The following is a 26371-nucleotide window of genomic DNA, read 5'->3' as shown; positions in this document are numbered from 1 at the left end:
TCCTTCAGCTGTGACTTGCGGTAGACCATCTCCTTGTCCTGAAACTTCAAGAACCGTATGAGGACCGCCCGGTTCTGTTCAGGCTTCCCTGAAGCCAACGTGCGATGAACCCGCTCCAGGGTGAAGGACTGGTCGGGTCCCAGCCCCATCCACTGCGGCAGCATTTTGTTGACAAAGTCATAAAGCGACTGCTGCTTCTCTGCCCGTGGATTTAGCCCAAAACACCGCAGGTTTTTTCTACGACTGCGGTCTTCTTGCTCCACCACTTTGGACTCGAGGTAGGTTATTCGTTTGATGGCCGAGCCAAGAGTCTTTTCTGTTTCATCCAGTGTTTCTTCTGTCTTTAATATGCGACCTTCAGCCTCGCCAATGCGCGCTGTGTTGACGTAAACCTCTTGTTGTACAGCTGTTATGTTCTTCTCCACTGTAGCCAGCGACCTCTCCATGGTAGACAAACGAGTCTCAATTTTGTCTAGCTTTAGACCAAAGTCAGCTCGGAGTAGTCTGATCTCCTTCAGTACTTCGTCGTTGGCCATGCTGGCGGCTGCAGGCGGTGTGATTGTTTGCGGCGTCGGGGTTGTTTCAGCCCTGCCTTTGTTAGAACGTAAAAAAATCTCACACACCTTAGCAGGAATAGAAGCAGGATCTTTCCTTGGCATGTTCTGAGGTTTTGGTCGACAAATTAGCAGACAAATGTTCAGTTCATACTATAATTCCTTGCACGGTTGTGCAGAGCAACGCCACTAGGTCGCCATCTTAACGTGACGTCATTTATGCCTGATAGCTGTTTCTGCCTGGTGTTCCAGACCTCTCCCCCCTCCCCCCCGATGTCCGGCACATCTTTGTCCACGTATCCACTCTATAGGACACTGTGGTTCCCTTGACACATCACTGTGACATCACAGGTGACATCACCTATGAAAAAGTCCATGGGTATTCCCCAGAATCCCTTTTATGCCCATATATGAAGATCCCTGATGTCATCGATATATATCACTGGCCAGATGGCCAAGACAAGGCCCATATCTGTGTGGCTGGTTCAGATAGGGATCTCCATGTATGGGTATAAAAGATATTGTATGTTGTGATGTCAGAATCCTTTTTATGCCCATATATGGAGATCCCACATGTCATCAATATTAAGCCCATATCTAACAGCACTTCATATGAGAATACCCATATATGGAGGAAGACAGCCCATATCTGTGTGGCTGGTTCAGACAGGGATCTCCATGTATGGGCATATAAGGGATGTACTGTATACAGTACATGGATATCCATATAAGGGTAACAGGCCCGATATACATCACTGGCCAGATGGCCCTTTAGGGCGAGGTTGCATGTCACCCTGAGGCATCTTTCTAGTAGTATTACCAGCCACCCTCCAAAAGTCCGAGTTTTTACAGACGGAATAAATACTGTACACTGTCACTGTGCTGGGGATTCAACCAGCAACCCTTCGAGGCACTTAATCGAACCCTAGCATCCTTGTTCTGGGAGGATAAAAATTGCAGATCTACAAATAACCCAAATATCCCAAACATTGTGGGTGACAGACCAAATGTTATGGGCCACGACCCACGAGTCGACTCGAGTAAATAATCTGCTGTTTTCACTAGTTTGGGTCTCGAGCTAAAAAGTTTGGGAACCGAGGGTTTAAGTGGTTATTACCCACTTCAAAAAATCTACAAGCTCGCAACACACCATATCGTACCGCGTGGTGAGCTTGTAGATCTACAATGTTCGCCCGTAATGACATTCCCAAAATAGGGATGCCGTGGTTGAAAGTGAGGCAATCAGACATTCCGTTTGACGCATATACATGTAGAGAAGGAGGTGAAACTGTGACTGAGTGCAATACGTGTAATGGAACAACGGAGCGGAGGGTGTGCTGGAGGCTGCCCTCCTTGTCCTCCCCTGTGTTTTAGTGAATCTTTATTTAAAACGTGCAGGTCTACATACTGTACAGTGTCTACATTTGACTGTCCCCTACATCCTACACATGCTTATGCAGTCAGCCAGTCAACATGGCCTGTGGTCAGGCACGTGCACACATAGACATCAGAGGGGGCTTGAGCCCCTGCCCTTTTGTCCGTCTGTAAAAAGTGCCCTCTCCAGACCATGAATGCAGTTTTTGAAGCGGTGAAAGCCGCTTCCAAGGAGTGGCTTTGTGTGTCCCGTACCTGTCCCGTGCATCCCTGCGCTGTGATTGGTTAGTTTTGTCTGTCCGGTGCATGTCCAGAATGAGGAATTGAGGATTGGCTAAGCTTCACATGACAATTTGGCTCTCCAGACAAAATCATTCATTCATTCAGAACTAGAACTAAACCACATAGAAAGTACAGATCACTGATCACAGAATGTATAGATCTAGAACACATATAAATTCACTTCGAACCGAGGTTCGATTTTTACTATGGTAAAAGTAATGCAAATGCCCTCTTTCCATGCCATACCTGAAGGCAGCGTTCAAGAGAATTGCCTTTGTCCAAACTCTCCTGAACTTGAATGCAGGATCTTATGTTGAAAGAATTGCCCTCTCTGTGTAGAAATCCATGTCGTTACGCCACATCTCCAGTATTGGCTTGATTATGCTTAGTTGTGTGGTATTAATGTGTGTGGTATTAAGTACTGAAAATAGCCGACCCCCAAGCTCACAACGCGTCGCAGCGCTTGGAGGTCACAAGTGCCATCTTGGTTCTCCCCCAAGTGGGAGTCAATGGCGCGCCATATATCGTGTTCAGTATCATGTGGTTGTACATCATCTTTCCAACGATGCATGTCAGAATGATGCCTCCGTGTCTGGTTCTGACAGATCACCAGATTTTGGCACTGAGATGATCTAATGAGAGACCATATACTGTATCTGTCCTGTTGTTTTCCATGAGAGCCTGGTTGCACATCTCCAGGATGATGTCATCTAGATTGCAATTCTTAACAACCTCTGGGGCAATGCCATCTGGCCCAAGGGCCAAGGAAGTTCACTGTAAGATGACTCCATATAGGAAGTACAAGCAAAGATGTTAAATATACCAAGATAAGGCATCCTGGTTGGAGCAACTAGAGTGCGTTATGGTACACAAATCCTACAAATAGCCTCCTATTTGGCACCGGCATCTGGCGGCAAATCTCGCAAACGTCCTGTTTACTGGATCCCGCGAGAGTGTGATTTTCTCATACATTATAGTATGGACATTTTGGGAATATTATGAGGATATATTTTCAAACATTTTCAAAAATGGTGGAAATAGCCGATCTACAAGCTTGTAGATCATAGCACAGTTCGGGAAGGTCCGTCTCTTGCTAGTTATTTTTCAGAACAGGGTGTTCATGGCCAGTAGCTCATGTTTCAGAAGTAGGGCAGCAAAGTATTTGCTATTGTGGTTTTTATGGTACAGGAAGGGTGCATGATGCATCTACTGCTCCGAGTCTCCCAGAAGTCTCCCAGAAGTCTCCCAGAAGTCTCCCAGAATTGCTAGTACGACGTGAGGTGCTCATAGAACTGTGTTGCTTCCTCAGCTGGTGCTACGTTGGTGGGCGGGTACACAGCCATGATGATGAGATGTATCCAGTGTATAGTAGGGCATTCACCAAATATTCGAATATCAATGTCACTATTCGACGTTGTTCACCGAAGTCAAATATTCGCTTATTTGTATTTTTTATTGTTTTTTCTTTAAAAAATATATAGTTTATAAAGCTTGGCTAGATAGGAAGTCATACGAATGAGTTGTCAATGCCCCTGGTGGATGAATTTGTTAATGCTCTATACCATGGCTTCTTAAACCTTTTTAGGCCGTGACCCCCAAAATAAACATATTTGAACTGGGAATCCCCACCCTGACAAGCACTTGGAATTGTAGGTATTACATTTAATGTGACTCTACTGCTCACAACGCCTCGCAACGTGAGGCGTTGTGAGCATGTAGATCGGCTATTTTCACAATGTTTGCCTCTTGCTTACTTAATATTTGACCAGTCCTGTCGAATATTCAACTATTCGAATACTTTGAGGTCGAATAATTCGAATACTATTCGAATACTACTAACAAGATGCAGGATCACTAGAGTTAGGGTAAATGGGAGCACACACTGGACGCGGGCGGCTGCGCAGCGTCGCGTCGCAGTATCGACGCACGTGAAGCCGCAGGGGTAACCCCAACTGGATGCGGCGCGTTGCCACACAGCGCATCCATTTCCCCAGGTGGGGAGAACCATGGGAGAACATGTTCACCGCGCGGCAACGCTGGAAAATAAAACCCGCGGGATGCGTGCGTCTGACGCGGCCGTTGTGGGTTAGTTCATTGAAAATAATGGGGCGATATGTTTTGACACGCCGCTTCCGCGCCGCTTCCGTGCCGCCTCCGCGCCGCCTCCGTGTCCAATGCGTGTTCCCCTTTAGACAGGTTAGGTTTAGGGGTTAGGGTTAGAGTTGTCCCTACTTTGTACTTAGTTGTGTGGCTCCGGTGATGTCACGCGCCGACAAAATAGTCACGCTGCGACGCGGTGTGTCGGCTATCTCTAAATGCCGCTCTAAAAATGCTAGGTGGTCCTCACAAGTATACATACCATACAAACGTGTGTGTGTGTGTGTCTGTGCATGCACAATTCATACGTGTGTGTGTGTGTGTGTGTGTGTGTGTGTGTGTGTGTGTGTGTGTGTGTGTGTGTGTGTGTGTGTGTGTGTGTGTGTGTGTGTGTGTGCGCGTGTGCGTGCGTGTGTGTGTGTGTCTGTGTGTGTGTGTGTGTGTGTGTGTGTGTGTGTGTGTGTCTCAACTTTGTTTACATAGTCTGCGGGGAGTTCAGACAGGGATGGTAAGAGACCACTGCTGACATAAACACAGAAAGGGGAGATAGAGGAGTCTGTATCACACACACGCACGCACGCACGCACACACACACACACACACACACACACACACACACACACACACGCGCACATGCACAGACTAGGGATGGGACGATATGAACATTTCATATCACGATTATTGTGACAAAAGAAATCGCGATTTACGATATTATCGCGATAATTAAAATCCATTATCCTGGGGCAGAACATGATTTGCCAAAAAATTGCAGATCTACAAGCTCACAACGCGCACATCGCCTATTTTTTGGCTTAGACATTGGATAGAGAGTGAGAAAAATGACAGTATCAAGGGTGAATTGATCCCAGTGCATGACGGAGGACGATATCACGATAAATGAAATCTCCACGATACGATTATTGTGAGTTTTTTTTAATCGCGATAAATGATAATATCGCTTATCGTCCCATCCCTGGCACACACACACACACACACACACACACACACACACACACACACACACACACACACACACACACACAGGAGTGTGTAACTCTGTTGACGTAAGTAGGGTGACATCGGGGACATGAAAGCATAACTCTCACACACACTCTCTTGCGCGTGCGCGCACGCACACACACACACACACACACACACACACACACACACACACACACACACACACACACACACACACACACACACACACACATACGGTACACACACAGACACACACACATACACACACACACACACACACACACACACACACACACACACACACACACACACACACACACACACACACACACACACACACACACACACACGCCGGCCAGTCTAATATTACAGGTTTTACTAATGTAAGAAATGTGAGATGGGGGTGTCATGGGGGTGTGTGTGTGTGTGGGGGGGGGGGGGGTGCATTAGCAGACTAAAACTCATACCCTGGACACACTACAATCCCTGAGTGTTAATTTAACTCAGGAGAGCGTATACAAATGGAACCGCTTGGACCCTTTAGGGGTCCATTTGGTTCCATTTTTGCTTCCAGGACCGCTTTGGATTTCAGTCCAAAGCTCGTGACGTCCTGTTACACCGCCTTCACTCGGCTGTCAACAACAATATCTGAATGCAGGCCACCACCTTGAACCGTGTTTTGACGGGTACCCCTTTGTTTTAGGTTGCTTTACACATGCAGAAAAGAAGAATTAATGATGCATAAGCAATCGATTGGAATTGAATTGGGGCTAAAATGACCAAAGGCCATCAATAACTCAAACATACAACTAGGGCTGTCACAATTATTACACATAATCGTCTAAAGCCCTTTGCACCCAGGCACGTTTATCCGCACGGATAAAACGGACAATTTCATTTTTTTTAAAGAAAACAATGATTCTCTATGACCTCATGCACACCGGATCCGAATTAGCCGTGCGACGAGTGGCTGCGGCCGTGCATTTTTTTCTCAATCGAACCCAGTTCGATTCGTGCGTCTTGTCGCATGCAGTAAAAAACTCATCACTCCTTTTATGACTCCTTTTGGGATCCGCAGCGCCGATTCCGCACAGCATTGCACACCAAATCCAATGCGTTTTATTCATGCAGCAAACGAAAAAAACGCAACTGTCCTGTGTGCAAAGGGCTTAATCGTAATTATTTGACATAATCCAGATTATTTTTCATAATCGTTTTCATAATTTCATATATATTTTTTAAGTTAAAAAATTGTGGAAATAGCAGAACTACAAGCTCACAGCTCGTCGCATTGTGAGCTTGTAGATCGGCTATTTCCACTATCAATGTTCTTACTCAAGTAAGATGTCAAATATGTCATAATTTCCTAGGGCCTTTCTGTGTGGAGTTTGCATGTTCTCCCCGTGTCTCCTAGGGTTGATACCCTCACCTTCTTTGTATATTTAGATGTACGGTACGTGTCATATCTGCCATGTGCAACTTCAAAACCTACAAGCCAAACAGAAATGTCATTGTCATTGTCAACGACAAAAACACAATTGAATCGTTAATCGCAATTATTTGAGGGAAAATTAATCGTCATGTAAAATGTCATAATCGTGACAGCCCTACATACCACTCATTTTGCAGAGAATTATCCAGGCTACAGGCCCAAAATGCTGCTGTTATATGGTTGAATCGCTGGAAATACAGAACTATATTTAACCTAAGTTGAAGTCTAGGCCCAGGGCTAGGAATTAGTAGTGAGACTGAATTCTCCACAGAATGTCCTACTTTCGTATATTTCTCACTACTTTATGCAATCCAGTAGCTTTGGGTGAAAAACTTCCTCAGAATAATTTGTTGATCAATTTCTGGTTTCCCACGAGCCAAGTGCCAACATTTTAGTCTCGGCTAAGCCCAGGCTATGCACTACTGTGGTTCAAAAACAATCATTGCATGTCTGTAATCAGGCCTTGTCACTTTAGACCAGGGGTTTTCAACGTTTTCAGGCCAAGGACCCCTTAGTTGAGAGAGTGATGAAGCAGGGACCCCCACAACGTTTTCATAGATTCCATACAGTTTCATTGTTTGACAGCACAGTCATCGGTGTATTTTGGATTCATGTAAATTTGTTTTCAGATATTTAACCACTTGAGCCGTCATTACCTAACAAATGTGACCTTTTACTCTGTACTTGGTCTGTTCTTTTCCCCCTATACACCAAACCTCTTTGCCAAAAATAGCCGATCTACAAGCTCACAACGCCTCGCAGCGCGAGGCGTTGTGAGCTTGTAAATCTGCTATTTTTGGCTACAGTTCTCAGAATAAGGCACTAGGTTTCAAGTTGTTAATATAAAAAGGATTGGAAGATTTGCAGGACCACCTGTAGTAACTCTGGAGTGGTCCCGGACCCCCTGTTGAAGACCCCTTGCTTTAGACTGAACGCTAAACCGTATATTACCAATTACACTGCAATACATCTTGTAATTATCGCTACCATACTAGCAGTGCATTGATTACGGATTGTCAAAGTGCTAATAGCTCGAGATAAAACACTATTGGATATTTAAAACCATAGCAATACATAGAACTATGAAAACAAAACCGGGTCATTCCCAGAGGAGAAAGTGGACCCTTCTCAGACGGCGATGTACTACAGAGACCAGAATATAATCTATGACCCTCCCTCCCTCCTCCCTCTACCGCCCAACTCACCCCTGATAGCCAGCGATGGCGGCGTTCGACTCGCGATCGAAACCCGACGGTGTCTCCTTCCAACGCGTCCCCCATGCGCCCTCTCGGATTTCCCCGCCTTCTGTCACAATAAAGAAAAACGCTAAGGACGTTGCGCTGCCATTTTTGCTTATCTCTCTCTCTCTCTTTTTTTTCTTTAACCCATTTAGAACGGGTACATATTATAGTGTATCATTATTTTATGCTTTAACTATTGAAAAATAGCAGATATACAAGCTCGCAGCGCGAGTGCTGCGCTGCGAGCTTGTAGATCTGCTATTTTTGAAAAATTGTGAAAATTAGAATTTTGACCCGATTCTATAAGTGTCTTTTGAATCCTTCTAAAGTTTTTTGAAAACCCTTTGTTTCTATGTCAGCAATCTTCCGCTTAACTGGAGCTCAGTTAGTCTGTTCTTGAGAGACTACTGTGTCAGTGGTTCTCAAACCTTTTCATGTGAAGGACCCCCAAACTGATATTTATTTGGCCACAGACCCGCATCTCAAAATATTTTGTTCCAGGGACCACCCAAAAGCAAAATTTGAGTTACAAAACGTTCGCTTTGAAAATACATATATTCAAAGATTTGCACACATTTTCACAACTTTTTCAAAAATAGCAGATCTACAAGCTCGCAGCGCGTATATATGCTATTTTTCAATAGTTAAAGCATTCAATAATTCTAGACCCTAAATGGGTTAAAAAAAACTAAACAAACGGTGACCCCTTTTTGCCGCCTGCTCCAAAAGCACACGCATCACGCAACTTTAATCCAGAGGTGAAGGGGTTAAAAGCTCTCTCGCTGCAATAAAGAGGGCCCGGCTTATCCGTGTGTCTATTTTTAGACACACACACACACACACACTCGCACATTAAGATATGCGCACGTGCATGCAGCACGAACAAACAGTGATTATTTTTGGTCCTCGCGTGTTGATTCTCTCCTTTGTGATCGCGGCGGTTGTGTTTGAAGTGATGTTGTTGTTGTTGTTGTTGTTGTTGTTATTGAGTCTGGTGCTGTGGACCCCTCGACTGTTCTACCTCACAACAACCCCCAGCGCCCCGCCCCCACGTACCCGCCCAGGCACGTGCACACGTAGACGTCAAAGGAGGCTCGAGCCCCTGCCCCTTTTTATCCGTCTGTAAAAAAAAGTGTCCTCCCCAGACCGTGAATGCAGTTACTTTTCACTATGGTGAAAGAAATGCAAATGCCCTCTCTCCATGCCATATCTCAAGGCGGTATTCAAGAGAATTGCCTTGTCCAAACTCTCCTGAACTTGAATGCAGCATCTTGTGTTGAAAGAACTAGAGGTTTGCGCCCGCTTCGTCACCAAGAATACCGGTCCCTCATTGGCTTTTATGTGATGATGACGTCATCACCCGATTGATGACATCACTGTGTTTTTTTCAAGGGTTTTCCCATGGGATGACGTTACCATGTGTTTTCTCAAGGGTTTTCCCATTGGATCCCATCGGACATATGCCCGTTTATGCTTATGTTTATGTTTATGTTTATCTATGCCCATCTGGCATATGCTATGCTACGGGCATCGACGGGCCCTCTCATGGCCCTTATATACTGTATGCCTCGATATTATGACATCACTTATTGATGGTGACGTCACCAAGACTGCTGGTCCCTCATTTGCCTTTATGGCGATGACGTCATCACCCGATTGATGACATCACTCTGTTTTATTTTAAGGGTTTTCCCATTGGATGACATCAGCGCAGACACGCAGACGTAGATTTTTCCCTAATTCATAGAAATGTGTAGAAATCAAGCATCGAAAATAGCCGTGAGCTTGGAGGTCGGCTATCTTCAAATAAATAAAAATCAAACCTCGGTTCGAAGTGGAGCGGTGAATTTGAGCAGCTGTACCCTATGTGAGTGAGTGAGTGAGTGAGTGAGTAAACTGTGCCTGTGAGTGAGTGGTGAGTGTGCCTGGCCTGCATAAAACAGCGCCCCTCCTTTAACTAGTGTGTTGTGTGTGGCCACTCAAGGTATTGCCAGGCTACGGACACGGCCACCCAGCCAGCCACCCACCCACCCACCCACATACCCACGGACATACCTGTCTATTGGGAGCGCTTTCACCGCTCCAAAAATCATTTTAGTACTTATAATTTTGGTACATTACGTACATTCTGATGCCAATACTTTTGTACTTTTACTCAAGTACATTTTGTATTTCAGACTTTTTCTTGTAACAGTATGTCTGTCTATGTTGCAGTATTGATACTTTTACTTAAGTAAGGAATAGGGCTGTCACGATTATCACATTTTACATTAATTGTCACTCAAATAATTGCGATTAACAATTTAATTGTGCTTTTGTCGTTGACAATTACATTTCTGTTTGGCTTTTAGGCTTTGAAGTTGCACATGGTAGATATGACACATAACCTAAATATACAAATAAATTACTGACATATTTGACAACTTTACACTTAAAAAAGAACATTGATAGTAGAAATAGCAGATCTACAAGCTCACAACGCGTCGCATTTGGACTTTTGTTTTTAAATATATGAAAAGTTTTCAACATGGAAACGATTATGAGGTTTCAAGGTTCAAGGTTGTACTTTATTGTTATGTCTTTTGTACAGGTACATAAGAGTAAAATGTGTTTTTGTTTGGCATCCTTCAGACAATGCGTCGTATATCAAAAAAACTATATAATAACAGCAAACCACATCTAAAAATAATAATAATAATAATCTAAAAAGGTGTAAATAATAGTATGAATAGTATGATAAAAAGGCAAAAAGAGCAACAGGAAAAGAAAAGATCATCCTCAGATGTACATGTGCAAAAGGTTTGGCATATTATATAGGCCAACAGCATATTTTTCCAGTAGTTGCTACTGTACTGTACTTAACTTTTGTAAACATCTTCAAGTGTGTTCTATGTGCAACATATTAATATATTCAACTTCACAGTATGCATGTATGTGACGATTATGAAATAATTGTGACAGCCCTAGTAAGGAATATGAGTAAATATCCCACCATTGCTCAGATGGTCTCCGCAGTGCAGCCAGTCGGGTCATGGTAAACTGTCACTTCCGCCCTTGCCGAGTCCCTACGCAAGTTGGCCTCTAGACGAGTTGCAGCCCCCCTCTGTCACAGAAGGCTGCCCACGGGAAAATGACCCTAATGAAAGGGAATTGGGCCATGTCTTTTGTCCCTCCGGGCTCCCGCTAACGCACCCCCCACCCCGGCCCAACCCCCACCCTACCCTGCCATCTTTTGTACCCCAAGAAACGGGATACACTGTGTTCTGCCAGCTAGCCGTCAGCGCCAATTACGGTTTACAGCCTGGTTGCCAGGTCCTCTCGCTGTTGCCTTCTGACGTGGTGCTTTGGTTGCCGTTTGCTTCGGAGCGATGGCCTGGGCCTGGGCTGGTTGGTTGGTGGTGGGGCGGCCGGCCCGTTCCTTCGTCAGACGGAAGTGCTTGTTAGCCCGGCACCTTAGTGAGACAATCGTTCACTTTGTGATACAAGCACCAAATTTTGCATAAAGTTTCCTCTGGACCTACTTTTTCAAAAAAGCAAGTTAACCACTCAGAATAATGCAATATATGGGCACCATTTTTCAAAAAAGTGTTGGGGTCCCATTGAATTTACTATACAGGAACAACATACCAAAAATAAATCTGCTTTGAGTGGCATGTGAGTGGTCAAAATAGGGGGTTTTGATGATTGTGAATCCAATGCAAGCATTTGTATTGCACGAAAAACATTCCTTGCCTTGTAAAAAATCTTGTTTAATCGTTAATACAGAGATTCAATTTAAACCTGCATTTTGGTCTAAATCAGTAGTTCTCAAACTTTAAACTGTCAAGGTCTCCACTTAACTCTGACAGTATACAAATGAAACCAAATGGACCCATAAGGGTCCATTTGGTTTCATTTGTATACTGTCAGAGTTACATACTTGTAAAGTTCAATTTAGACCTCCCAAAAGGAACCCATAGAGTCTAGTTTTTGTCAAGTAACTTGAAAAATAACCATAAAAACCAATGTGAAAAAGAATCGTGATAAAATCGTGTATCGTGATACAGCTTGGGAAAATATCGTGATATTGTATTTTTCCATATACCCCCCCCCCCCCCCCCCCCCCCAGCCATGACACTAGCCGGACGCCCTCGGAAAGAGAAAATTGTGACCCCCCCCCCCAAAAAAAAAACAAGAAGTGGCTCTTCAAGGAGAGAGGCGTGTGTGATTAATGGTATTGGTCCTTCTGTCCCTCTCACCTTGTCCACCACAGTCACCCTGCTCCAAAAGCCTGGAACGGAAGTGCTCTGAATGTAATGAGCAGGGAATATCCTTCCTATGTCTCTTTTCCTGCGTGCGCGTGCGTGTGTGTGTGTGTGTGTGTGTGTGTGTGTGTGTGTGTGTGTGTGTGTGTGCGTGCGTGTGTGTGTGGGGGGTGCCTCTCCAGACCATGAATGCAGTTTTTACTATGGTGAAAGAAATGCAAATGTCCTCTTTCCATGCCATACCTGAAGGCAGCATTCAAGAGAATTGCCTTGTCCAAACTCTCCTGAACTTGAATGCAGCATCTTATGTTGAAAGAACTGCCCTCTCTGTGTAGAAACCTTTTTATGCTTAGTTTAGTGTGGTGTCAAGTACTGAAAATAGCAGATCTACAAGCTCACAAGCTTGTAGACCGGCTATTTTTAGCAAAGAGGTTTGGTGTAGAGGGGGAAAAGAGCAGACTAAGTACAGAGTGAAAGGTCAAGTTTATTATGTACTGACAGTTCAAGTGGTTAAATATCTAACACAAATTGACATGAATCCAAAATACACTGACGATCGTGCTGTCAAACAATGAAACTATATGGAATCTATGAACAGGTTGTGGGGGTCCCTGCTTCATCTCTCTCTCAACTAAGGGGTCCTTGGACTGAAAACGTTGAAGACCCCTGCTTTATAGTATATAGTGATATAGATACATACATGCATACATGCATACATAACACATTTGTGGTTGTGAGTGTCTTTAGTGTATATTTAATGTTAGCGTGAATCATTGATGTCCTCAGCACCAAACAGACAAACATCTCCGTCCCCTTGGTGATAACAACCCCTCCCCTGTCAACGTCCGCTGTCCGCGCCGACCGTTCGAGTCCGCCTGTTTCTTTCTTTCTCTCATTCTTTTTGTTTAATTCAGGGCAACACCGCAGTACAGAGCCAACAAACACGGCTGTTTCTTCCACCATTTGGATTGGCTTGTTGTTTTCCCGTATAGCCTTGCCCTCCATTTACTAGCGCGGATCATAACATGCATGCCTGTAACGAGCGCTAGCTGCATTAGCTCGAGTTGACTGGCTCCTAGCCGGAGGCTAGCGGAGGCTATTTATAGCCTCGCTGTCTCCCGATGCCTTCCCACTGGGACGCAGGAGGAGGATGGATGGAGAGAGAGGGAGGGAGAGAGAGAGGGAGGGAGAGAGAGGGAGAGGGAGAGGGAGAGAAGGGAGGGGGTGGGGGGGTAACTAGGCTACATACAAGATTGATGGACTCTGTTGCCAAGGTATAGGGCAGGGGTCTTCAACGTTTTCAGTCCAAGGACCCCTTAGTTGAGAGAGAGATGAAGCAGGGACCCCCCACAACCTGTTCATAGATTCCATATAGTTTCATTGTTTGACGGCACATTCATCAGTGTATTTTGGATTCGTGTCAATTTGTGTTTTCAGATATTTAACCACTTGGACCGTCAATACTTAATGAGCTTGACCTTTCACTCTGTACTTAGTCTGCTCTTTTTCCCCTCTACACCAAAGCTCTTTGCCGAAAATAGCCGATCTACAAGCTCACAACGCCTCGCGCTGCGAGGCGTTGTGAGCTTGTAGATCGGCTATTTTTGGCTAAAGTTCTCAGGATGCTATGGTTCAAGTGGTTAATATAAAAAAGGAGAAAAAAGGTTTCTATCAAACAACAATTTGGAGGACCCCCTGTTGTAACTCTGAGGACCCCCTAGGGGTCCCGGACCCCCTGTTGAAGACCCCTGGTGTAGGGCAGTGGTTCTCAACCTTTTCTGGATCAGGAGCCCACTCGAATGTTGTTCGCCGCCTGTTTAGTGGTCAAGCGGGTGGGCCATGAGCATTTCCAGAGCGTGTTCATTTTAACGTCCAATCAATTGATTGCGTCCCAGGCTTGGATCAGAGGAATTAAGGCAACTTTAAGATCCTATTCATCAGTATCTCATGTATAATTTATAAACTTAATTTGTCGAGCTTTCAAAGAAAGAAAGATTTATTGTATAAATTATCCTTAAAATCGTAGTGTTTGTTATTTTATTTTTTATATTTTTTATCCCACGATTTTGTAACCCATTTTTTCACCCAGTGCCAATTGCCTAAGCTATGTAATCCTGGGCTCTGCTCTCCCTCTGCCGCACCTTGGGAGACAACGGACTGACCTCATGCTTCCTTCTATGCACGAGTAGTCCAAGTTGTTTCTTTTCACCTGACAGGGGGGATTTCCCCGGTTTGGACGTATAGCGCGTGGAAGGAACACGTTATTCCAACCAGTTCCTTTCCTTCTCCATCAGGCGCCCCGGCTGGCCAGGGGGAGGCAGTATAGAGACCAGGGTTACCGCATGTTTTTGTGAGGGGTCTCTCTCTCTCTCTCTCTCTCTCTCTCTCTCTCTCTCTCTCTCTCTCTCTCTCTCTCTCTCTCTCTCTGTGTGTGTATCAAATCTGTTTCTTTCCCCGTTCCTGTGCAATGAGCGACCACAATGTATTGTGGGATTGTTCTATCCTATAATTAATCCCCCCTTTTCTCCCTCCCTTTCTTGCATTGTGTGTGTGTGTGCGCGTGCGTACATGCGCGTGCGTGCGTGCGTGTGTGTGTGTGTGTGTGTGTGTGTGTGTGTGTGTGTGTGTGTGTGTGTGTGTGTGTGTGTACACATGTGCATGCACACACCTGTACTCCCTCTGCGTTGGTGTCAGGTAACCTCCGGCGTGGTTCTCAGTGAAAGCCTAGTTGCCGTGTTGGACTAACCACAGACAAAGCCAGCCGTCACCTTAATAACCCACACTTAACGCCGGACATGTTAAGCTCATTGCTGTCATTTGTGCAAACCCCGGTGTAGAATTACTCAAGGGGGCTGCAGGTGTCGTCATCAAATACACACGCACGCGCGCACACGCACACACGCACACACGCACACACACACACACACAGGGGCGTCACAAGGGGGGGGGAGTGGGACTGAGTTACTAGGGCCCAAGGTGGAGGGGCCTTAATTATTTTATGCTTTAACTATTAAAAAATAGCAGATCTACAAGCTCACAGCGCGGCACTTTTTGAAAAGTTGTGAAAATGTGTGCAAATATATGAATGTATGTATTTTTTTAAGCGTGCATTTGTAACTCAAATTCTGCTTCTGGGGGGTCCCTGGAACTAAATATTTTGAGATTGGGGTCCGTGGCCAAATAAATATCATTTGGGGGTCCTTCACGTGAAAAGGTTTGAGCACCACTGACATACAGAGACATAGGTTATTCAAAATGTTTGAAATGTTCAAGGACTTGCACAAACGTTCACGATTTTTCAAAAATAGCAGATCTACAAGCTCGCAGTGGTGCACTCGGTGCCACGCTGTGAGCTTGTATATCTGCTATTTTTCAATAGTTAAAGCACAAAATAAAGCGTAATAATGCGTTCCCAGTCTAAATGGGTTTAAACCCCCTCCCCCCCCCTATGAAGAACATTCATGGGGGGCCTGCAGTGAATCCTTGTACCCAGGGCCCAGAATTTGGTGCGACACCCCTGCACACACACACACACACACAGACGTACCTCATTTTCATTGCAAAACCTTCGCAGCGTACACTGTAGGAATGAGTCATTTGAATGTGCTTTGCCGGAGATATCGGCTAACATGGGTCGCTGTGTTTGTTTGGAGAAGCAGCGATCCATGAGGCGTCCGGGCATCACTGTGGTTTAAACCATTCAGAACGGGTACACAATTTGTGTTTCATTATTTTATGCTTTAACTATTGAAAAACAGCAGATATACAAGCTCACTGCGAGCTTGTAGATCTGCTATTTTTAAAAAATCGAGAAAAATTGAATTTTTTACCCGATTCTATAAGTGTCTTTTGAATCCTCCTAAGGTTTTTTGAAAAACCTATGTTTCTATGTCAGCAATCTGGCCAGCCATCGTCAAAGAAAAGGTCCTTTTCACTTAAATGGAGCTCAGTTAGTCTGTTCTTGAGAGACTACTATGTCAGTGGTTCTCAAACCTTTTTCATGTGAAGGACCCCCAAAATGATATGTATTTGTCCACGGACCCCCATCTCAAAATATCTAGTTCCAGGGACCACCCAGAAGCAAAATTTGAGTTACAAACGTTCGCTTTGAAATTACATATATTCAAAGATTTGCACACATTTTCACGACTTTTTCAAAAATAGCAGATCTACAAGCTCGCAGCGCGGCACTCGGTGCCGCGCTGTGAGCTTGTAGATCTGCTATTTTTCAATGGCTAAAGCATTCAATAATTCTAGGCCTAAATGGGTTTAAACCACCTGTCTGTGTGTCTTCTTTACGTGGGCCCCCGAGAAGATGGAGACCAGGGGTTTTCAAAGTGGGTGACGGGTAGGCCTGTGACGATTCACTTTTTCCCGATTCGATTCGATTTCGATTCATAGGGTGACGATTCGATCATATCACGATTATTGTGTTTTCCTGCGATTTGCGATTCGAATCACGATTATTGCGATTTTTCTGCAAAAACTACAGCTTTTTTATATTGAAACATTTTAAAACAATTCTAAACAATATAAAACATTAAAAGTTGAATCATATACTTCAAATCAATGCAGCCAAATAAAGTCAGTCAATCTTTCTGACATTTATTTCAGCCAAAGTGCCAGTGGTACAACATTACAAGTAACAACATGTTCCTGGTCAAGATGCCAGAAAACACAGAACACAACAGTCATAAAAAAAGACAAAATCGCTGTGCTGCAGGCCTACAGCACTGTGCTAGCTTTAGCCATAACATGACATCCTCATGACCTAAAACTGTTCCTTTAGGACACTGTATTCTGACTGAAAGTGGTTATTTCACCTTCAGGTTAATTTCTCCTATTTTTCTTTTTTTTTTTTCTTTTTTAAGAAATAAATAAAATCGGGAAAATCGATTCTGAACTTTGGAAATCGATTAATTGAATCGCCGGCATTAACATCACGATAATATAGTAAATCGATTTTTTTGCACAGGCCTAGTGACGGGGCACCCTGGGGTGCCGTGACAGCAGTCCAGGGGTGCCGCGAGATAATTTGATAATAGTTGGAATTTATTTGGACACTTTATGATATTTTGTATCATTGTAAACTTGAAATGTGTTATTTTCAGTCAGTTCTAACCAAAATGTCAAAATATGTAGGAGCAGTGTCAAAAAATGTGTTTTGCAAAGATCGGCCTGACGGTGGCGCTAGAAGAGGGCCACGTGAGAAATCATTTGCCATCCAAGGAGTGTGTGTGCAAAGTTTGGCATCGATAGGGCCAACGGTATCAAACGGTGTTTGATACCACACTGAACTAAGCCTTATCAAGTGAATACTGGAGATGTGGCATAACAGCATGGATTGCTACACAGAGAGGGCAATTCCGTCAACATAAGATACTGCATTCAAGTTCAGGAGAGTTTGAACAAGACAATTCTCTTGAATGCTGCCTTCAGGTATGGCATGGAAAGAGGGCATGTGCATTTCTTTCACCATAGTGAAAACTGCATTCATGGTCTGGAGAGGGCACTTTTTACAGACGGATAAAAGGGCAGGGGCACACATTGATGTCTATGTGTGCACGTGCCTGCATAGGAGAGGCCTTTTCACACGGGTTGGCGTGACACAGATAGACACACACGCACACACACACGCAAACACTTGGCACACCTTGGTTGGTGAGCGCACAACGCGTCCTCCAGTGTTTTGGCTGATTAAGTAGTGTGTGGTGTGCATGTGTGTGCGCCCCCTCGCTGCGTGCGCACGCACACAAGAGCGTGCACGCTCGCATCCCTAGTCTGGTCCGCCGAGAGTTTCCCGAAATGGAAACGGCACAGCGAGACGCTAGCCTGTTTTTTTTTCTTTTCTTTTTTTTCCTCTTTCAGTCCTTTTATTCCACCAAAGGGATTTTACACGGGGTTTTCATCTCCCTTGTAAAGGAATAAGGCCTTGGTTTATACTTGTCCGCACGGCGGCATTGAGCAACCGAAAACAGCCGATCTACAAGCTCGCAGAGGCCTCGCGACGCGTTGTGAGCTTGCAGATCGGCTATTTCCGGCACGCGCACGACACGACCGCGCGTCCGAGTGTAAATCAGCCAACATAACGACATGTTGAGAGCGTCTGCAATGCCTGGGAGCCATGTAGCCAGTATCATATGCAGTCTGCTTAGCATTCGGCGTACACAGTACAGTAGCTATTTCTGTCTTTTGTTTGTGTGACTGTGTGTGCGCGCGCGCCGCTTGCGTGTCGGTAGTCACAGTTTTTCATGCAGCCCATTGCTGTGCATATCAATTCACTCAGCCCCCCCACCCGCCCCCACCACCACCACCACCGTGCTCTCCACTTCTCCCTTCCCTCCCGCTGTTTTGCTTTTCTATTCTCTCCATCTTTTCACCGCTCCTTCGCCCCTCGTGTTCCACCGCTCCTGTCTTCCCTCGCTCGCTCTCACTAGGGATGGGACGATATGAAAACGTCATATCGACGATTATTGGGACGAGAGAAATCGCGGTTTACGATATTTATCGCGATAGCCTAAATCCATTATCCTGGGGCGGAACGTTTTGCCAAAAAATAGCAGATCTACAAGCTCACAATAGTTGTGTGCTTGTAGATCGATTCTTTTTTGGCAAAGACATCTGATAGAGAGTGAAAAAAAGACTGTATCAAGTACGTATATTATAAGTACCTTTTACCAATTATAGAGGGTTTAAGTGGTACCAGATATGCAGCTCGGCAAATACAATGTGAATTGATCCCAGTGCATGACGGAGGACGATATCACGATAAATTAAACGTACACAATGCGATTCTCGCGAGTGTTTTTTATCACGATAAACGATAACATCGCGTATCGTCCCATCCCTACCTCTGTCTTCGCCCCATTCCCCCCCCACCCCCCCTCTCTCTGTCGCCCTGCTTTTTATAGCCATGTCTTCCCTGGACTCGGCAACTACAAAAGCCTTTTCATGTCGCCACTATAATTACAGCCTACACACTTGCGCGCACGCCCGCACACACACACACACATGCATGCACACGCTGCGTGATGCACACACACGAGAGAGAGAGAGAGAGAGAGAGAGAGACACAAGCATGGCAACCGTGTTGTGTCTTTGAGTCTGTGCTGTGTGTGCTGTGCCTGCCTGCCTGTGTGTGTGCGTGTGTGCGTGCGTGCTCCGCATGTGCTGCTATACACAAAAGGGTGAGCTATTTTTATCCCGCGCCCCCCCCCCCCCCCCCCCCTCTCCTCCTCCTCCTCCTCCGCTTCGTCTCCACACACACACCCCCTCTCCCATCCCTCCCCCTCCCCTTCTCTCTCTCTCGCTCTTTCTCTCGCTCTCTCTCTCTCCTTCTCCTTCGCTCTCCCTCCCCGTTCTCCCCTGCCAGCCACATTTGCTGTGCCGAGCGCGGTCGGTATCAGTACATCCCCCCCTCTCTCTCTCCTCTCTCTCTCTCCCTCTCTCGCGCGCGCCGAACTCGCGCAGGCGAAGACGAGAGGAGGCACAACTACATGCCGATTTTAAGAGGCCGCTCCCCTCTCGTTTGTTTTTGCCGTGTTTTTTCCGCGTGCGGACGTCAAAGCCCTCATCTTCTCCGGGGGCCCCACCTGCGACCGGCCAGCGCAGCCCCCAGGACCTCCTCTGCAGTTCGGGCCGGGCACAGCACAGCGTGTCCCTGTCAGCAGCCCAATGAATCGCTGCTTTGGCTCTGATGTCGATGGCAGCCACTTCTTTCGGATGACCTGAAAGAAAGCCTCCGGTTTGGACTCATTATTGGCTGGCCCCCGGGTTTTGTTTAGTGTTTTTATTTGTGTTTTTTGGGGGGGTCTTTTTTCTTTTTCTTTTCTTCGCGGTGGTGTTGAGTTAGCGTGAAAGGTCTGTCTTGATGTTGCGGACCATATTTGAAGCGGAGTGTTCGCTCTCTCCCACAGAGGGACTCCTGGCCAAGGAGCAGCCGCTGGACGTGCTGAAGTCGTCGGCGCTCAACCACATCCCCACAGGTAAGACCGGGGAGGTGTGTGTGTGCGTGTGTGTGTGTGTGTGTGTGCAGGGGTGTCACAAGGGGGTGGGGGGAAGGTGGGACTGAGTCACTAGGGCCCAACGTGGAGGGAGCCTTGATTATTTAGAAAATTATTATTTGAAAAATAGGGGATCTACAAGCTGCGAGCTTGTGGATCTGCTATTTTTAAAGTCGTGAAAATGTGTGCAAATCTTTGAATATATGTATTTTTTTAAGCGAACATTTGTAACTCAAATTTTGTTTCTGGGGGGTCCCTGGAACTAAATATTTTGAGATGGGAAAACATAGGTTTTTCACAAGATCTTAGAAGGATTTGAAATATTTAAATTCTTGCACAAATGTTCATGTTTTTCAAAGATAGCAGATCTACACGCTCCTACATCTGCAATTTTTCAATAGTTAAAGCACAAAATAACACGTAATAATGCGTTCCCAGTCTAAATGGGTTAACCCCCTCCCCTATGAAGAACATTCATGGGGGGCCCGCAGTGAATCCTTGTACACAGGGCCCAGAATTTGGTGCGACACCCCTGTGTGTGTGTGTGTGTGTGTGTGTGTGTGTGTGCGTGCGCGTGTGTGTGTGTGTGTGTGTGTGTGTGGTGTTCACACGGATTTGTGCTCATACATACGAGTGTCTGTATGTCAAGAGCGTGTGTGTTTCTGTCAACCCAACCTTGTGTCTCTTGAGCCTTGCCCACACCTCGTATCGTTGTGTCCTACCGCATGTCACTCTGCTACATCCTCTAATTGACCAAGGTTTGTTTTTAGACCAGAATGGTTGCAGGCTGACCGTGATTTGGCTTTTGCTCGGTATATAAAACGCGAGACTCGTTCTTTTTTTTACCATTGCACTTGCGTTGAATGGGAGCAGTACAAGTGGAAGAAACCTATTCAGCACCTGACACAATACGGTCGTCCCAAAACCAATTCGTGTAGTTGAGTGACTTCCTCTCTGTCGTCGGGAGCGGGAATATATATACAGTATATATATATATATATAATGTGACGTAATAATAATATAACATTAAACCCCCTCCGCCTATGAAGAACATTCATACAGTTTACAGTTTACAGTTTAGGCATTTAGCAGACGCTTTTAATCCAACGTGACTTACAATAAGCAGATAAAACATCACAATAATAAACAAGATAATATGTCAGTACATCAACAGCAATGCAAATGAATATCTATCTAGAAAACAAAAATAATCAGTCAATAAAAAAGGTTCTAAAAAAACCTAAAAACAAATGCTAACTAGCTTCATGTATGGTCATTGAGTGTTTCTGTAGTGCTAAGGGTTTAGGTGGAGTCTGAACAGGTGAGTCTTCAGTCCACGGCGAAAGCTACCGAGTGAGTCCGTTGTTCTAATGGGGGGCCCGCAGTGAATCCTTCTACCCAGGGCCCAGGAATTTGGTGTGGCGCCGAGGATATTTTTCAAGTATAGGCCCTAATACAGCAAAAGGTTGAGAACCACTGCTTTAAGCTAGGGGTTCTCAACCTGTGGGTCGAGACCCCCAGAGGGGTCCCTAAATTATTTTGGGGGGGTCCCCAGATGATTAACTTAATGCGAAACATGTTTTCTCACTCAACAGTAAACGAACCAACATAAAGTTAAAGTGTATATTGGTTATCTGCAATTTGAGGACTTTATAATACCTCTGAAATGACAAATTAAACATTGGCCAAATTATCAAGTATTAGAGGCAGGAAATGTGAAAATATATTTTCACAATAGAACCGTGTTATACTAAATGCAATGCCTCAACTCTTAGTGCTCGTCAGGGTGGGGGGTCCCCAGTTAAAATATGATTATTTTGGGGGTCGCGGCCTGAAAAGGTTGAGAACCACTTCTATAAGCGATATTAGTGTGCCTCTTTCCCTCTGACACAATCACCTCCTCGCAGAGCGTTACCTTAATATAGCTCTAGGTACGTCCAATGACAACTGTGGCGACGCTAACGAGAGGCGATAAATTCATTAACGATAGAAGTGTTTGGAAGGGCGGCGAGAAAACAAGGAGGGTCGCAGCGTGAGGAAAGAGATGGACAGAATTAGTGAGAGAGAGAATCAGAGAGAGAGAGAGAGAGAGGGAGAGAGAGGGAGAACTGTAGCTGAGGTATTCTGAAAGGGAATCCAGTGTGTGATGTAATGAATGCATTATGCATAGCCTAATTACATAATGAGCCCACGTAAACAGTCCTGTACCTTTTTGGCGGTTTTACCGTAGAAATACAACTCGGGAGTTTTCGATTAATCGAGTATGATACTTCTTTCTCTTGTCTCGCACGCACGCACGCACGCACGTCGCACGCACTGTCTTCATCATCATCATTGTCCTCCTGACCCCTGCACCTTGTACAACGGAAAATCCTCCGTGTTAGTTCAAAGCCGATGTACAGTAACAAATAGTCACAGACTATTTTACTTTGTAGAGCTGAATGTTTGTCACATTTAAGCGCCATTTAGGCCTGAACACTTTAACCATTATTTTATGCTTTAACTATTGAAAAATAGCAGATATACAAGCTCGCAGCGCGGCACCAAGTGCTGCTATTTTTGAAAGATCGTGAAAACTTGTGCACGTCTTTGAATATTTTGACCCGATTCTATAAGTGTCTTGTAAATCCTTGTTGTTGTGTCAGTGCAGTGGTGCTCAAACCTTTTCATGTGAAGGACCCCAAAATGATACGTATTTGGCCACGGACCCCCGTCTCAAAATATTTAGTTCCAGGGACCCCGCAGAAGCAAAATTTTAGTTACAAATGTTCGCTTAAGAATACATATATTTAAAGATTTTCACGCCTTTAAAAAAAATAGCAGATCTACAAGCGCGCAGCGCGGCACTCGGTGCCACGCTGTTCAATAGTTAAAGCATTCAATAATTCTAGGCCTAAATATGGTGATATAGCTTAAATTTCTTGTGGTGTTCTGATCTGAACGCATTAGGTTGTACAGTCATCATTAGACATCACGACAGATTGTTTCTCCAAACAAAAAAAAATGTGTGTGTGTACGCGTGTGTGTGTACGCGTGTGTGTGTACGCGCGCGCGTGTGGTCTATTTTTTGCATGCCTCTGGCAACCTGATAAAATATTGAAAATACACGAGCAGCTTCATCGGATATTCTTGAAATCTGTTGTGTTGGACACACAGTTATTACTACTGTATTTGTGATATATATATTCTCCCAAAGAAACAAACTACAGCCCGACCGATATGTCCGATTTCTCTTTTTCTATAATTTTTATCCCACGATTTTGTAACCCATTTTCACCCACTGCCAATTGCCTATGTAATCCTGGGCTCTGCTCTCCCTCTGCCGCGCCTGGGGAGACAACGGACTGACCTCATGCTTTCTTCTATGCATGAGTAGTCCAAGTTGCTTCTTTTCACCTGACAGGGGGGATTTCCCTGGGATGGACGTAGGGCGTGGAAGGAACGCGTTATTCCAACTAGTTCCTTTCCCCTCCATCAGGCGCCCCGGCTGGCCAGGGGGAGGCATTATTGAGACCAGGATTACTGCATGTTTTTGTGAGGGTATCAACCCTAGGAGACACGGGGAGAACATGGGTCTTCAACGTTTTCAGGCCAAGGACCCCTTAGTTGAGAGAGAGATGAAGCAGGGACCCCCACAACCTTTTCATATATTCCATATAGTTTCATGGTTTGACAGCACAATCAGTGTATTTTGTGTTTTCAGATATTTAACCACTTAAAAATTACCTTTCACTCTGTACTTACTGTGCTCTTTTTCCCCTCTACACCAAATCTCTTTGCCAAAAATAGCAGATCTACAAGCTCACAACGCCTCGCGCTGTGAGGCGTTGTGATCTTGTAGATCTGCTATTTTTGGCTAAGGTTCTCAGAATATGGACGTTAGAGTTCAAGTGGTTAATATAAAAAAGGAGAAAAAACGTTTTTATCAAACAAAGATTTGGAGGACCCCCTCTAGTAACTCTGAGGACCCCCTAGGGGTCCCGGACCCCCTGTTGAAGACCCCCGGAACCCCCGAACAGATGAACGTCGCCCTCTCTTAACTCATTAAGAGCCCCTGAAATTAACGGATTATAAAGTCCACGATGCCACCTTCAGGCTGGCATCACCGCCGTTATCTTATTTTGAAGGCCAGAAGTCCACCGCGCAATCACTTCCGGTCTGACGTCATCGGATCGTGCGCCGGAACCGATCCGTGTCCACGTGGAGTTGTGTAATGGCCGACCGGGAGCTTTTATAACTGTGTAACATAAGCGAGCATCTGCCTCCATCCTAGCTTCTAAAGTGTAGTTTTGAGATAATGGACATTAAAGATGAGATCCCCCGTCCACCTCAATGTTATGGATGGGACTATTTTGTGCTCGTGGAGCCGTGATGATGCGAAATCAGCGACGGATTTCGTCTCCGGACCGCCGGCCATTCTTCTCGGTAATGTACTCGCCGTTACAGTAATAGATTACTTTTCGCGAGATATCCCGTGAATGGCACTACAGATACTCGAGTACATTTCGCGAGACATCTCGCGAATGGCACTAGATGAGTTAACAGAATGGGTTTGCCGCTCTGACATCACGCTCTGGCTTGATGTCCCTTTTATGCCCATATATGTTATGCCCATATATAGTCGACAATGTTATGTCAGAACATGCCCATATATGGGCATTCCCAGATCACACTTGCAAATTAATCACATCCTCGTCCGTTTTATGCCCATATATGGAGATCCCTGTCCCAATCTCATCAATATCAAGGGCATATCTGGGAATGCCCTTGTTTGGTAATGCCCATATCTGGGCATGTTCTGACACCACATTGTTGACTATCATGCACGAATCTCCATATATGGGTAACTGGTCCGATATACGTATATCACTGGCCAGATGGTCAAAAGAGGCGTCTTACTAGTGTATATAGACTGATAGGTGCCTTCCACACTAGGCGCGGTTGCCACTAGGATCAGCGGTGGCCGCACCGCGGTGAGACACAAACGCACTCGCTCAGTGAGTAAACGGCGCGCGGTATTTCACAAAGATGAACACAATCCATCTCTCACCGCCCGCGTACGCATGCACAGACGAGCACGCACGCGTTGGATTTCACGGGACCGCGCCCGCTCGCCTCGCCGCCCCAAAACTTCGCTGCGCGGCCGAAGGCGGTGACCGCGCCTAGTGTGGAGAGGGCACCATAGACAGACTGTAGGAACGGAGGAAGTATGAAACAAGAGAGAAAGCTTCCAACAGGTGGACACATCGCTTTGACTCCACTGACAGCTCTACTTGGAAGGATTAGAACACAACAAGCAGAGTTTACTGACAGGGGGGGCTTTGTGGCGTCACAGTGACTTGTCAAGCTGAAGGTGTTTCTTTTTGTTCTTCCTCAAAAGTGCAACACTCTTACATCCCGAATGCCGACTGAAGTCTGCAAAAGGAAAACGCTCAGATCTTTGGGTTGTGGGACAGTCCCTCTTACCGGCAGGCTATCCTGCCTGTCCTGTTCCTCATTCCATCTTAGAGGCATATGCAGGAGCATTTGGAGCATTTCTGTCTGACATTTTTGTTGTGATTGATGCATGCAGCTACCCTGCCCATTCATCTGTTATTCAAAAGTCTGATTCCAGTAAATAAAGGGATACCGTATATAAAACATATATTGAATGGCGATTTTTAGCCCATCACGCATGGTCGTAGAGACCAAGCCCCGACCGTCATGTTCCAGGGTTTACATGGGTTCGGGCAGAGCGACTTATTCATCCTCCTACAACTACACCAACATTCAGATTTCACAAACAAAGTGCTTAATAAAGTCTCACACCTGTCTAAATACAGTATGGCATTCTATAATTACCCGTATCCTCCATGTTCTTTAATAAGAAGCCTTTTTATCCAATTGCTTTCTGTTTTCCCATTTCCTGGCATTCTCCATGCGCACCAACCCCATTGAGATAAACAGAAAGCGATCGGTTAAAAAGGCTTCTTATTAAAGAACACGGAGGATACGGGTCCATTTGGTTTCATTTGTATACTGTCAGAGTTAAGTGGAGACATTTTAAAGTTTGAGAACTACTGATTTAGACTAAAATGCAGTTTTAAACTGAATTCTGCATTAA

At 45.2% G+C, this 26371-nt stretch overlaps 1 protein-coding gene across 2 annotated transcripts in view; it reads left to right on the top strand.

Moving 5' to 3' along the window:
• LOC308280432 (histone deacetylase 4-like) overlaps window positions 1–26371 on the top strand; it is a gene marked incomplete at its 5' end in the record, with an annotated part of 180135 nt that overhangs the window by 30757 nt on the left and 123007 nt on the right. Inside the window, one exon of one of the 2 annotated variants that reach the window (XM_080720696.1) lies at window positions 20182–20250. In XM_080720696.1, the coding sequence (XP_080576822.1) occupies window positions 20182–20250 (69 nt within the window). Of the gene's footprint in view, window positions 1–20135; window positions 20251–26371 lie in introns of those variants that run through there. The other variant, XM_080720695.1, reaches the window with a different exon arrangement.

This window comes from Nannobrachium achirus, assembly GCF_963921795.1.
Source record: "Nannobrachium achirus genome assembly, chromosome: 24".
Lineage (NCBI taxonomy): Eukaryota > Metazoa > Chordata > Actinopteri > Myctophiformes > Myctophidae > Nannobrachium > Nannobrachium achirus.
This window is presented reverse-complemented; position numbering and strand designations above follow the sequence as displayed.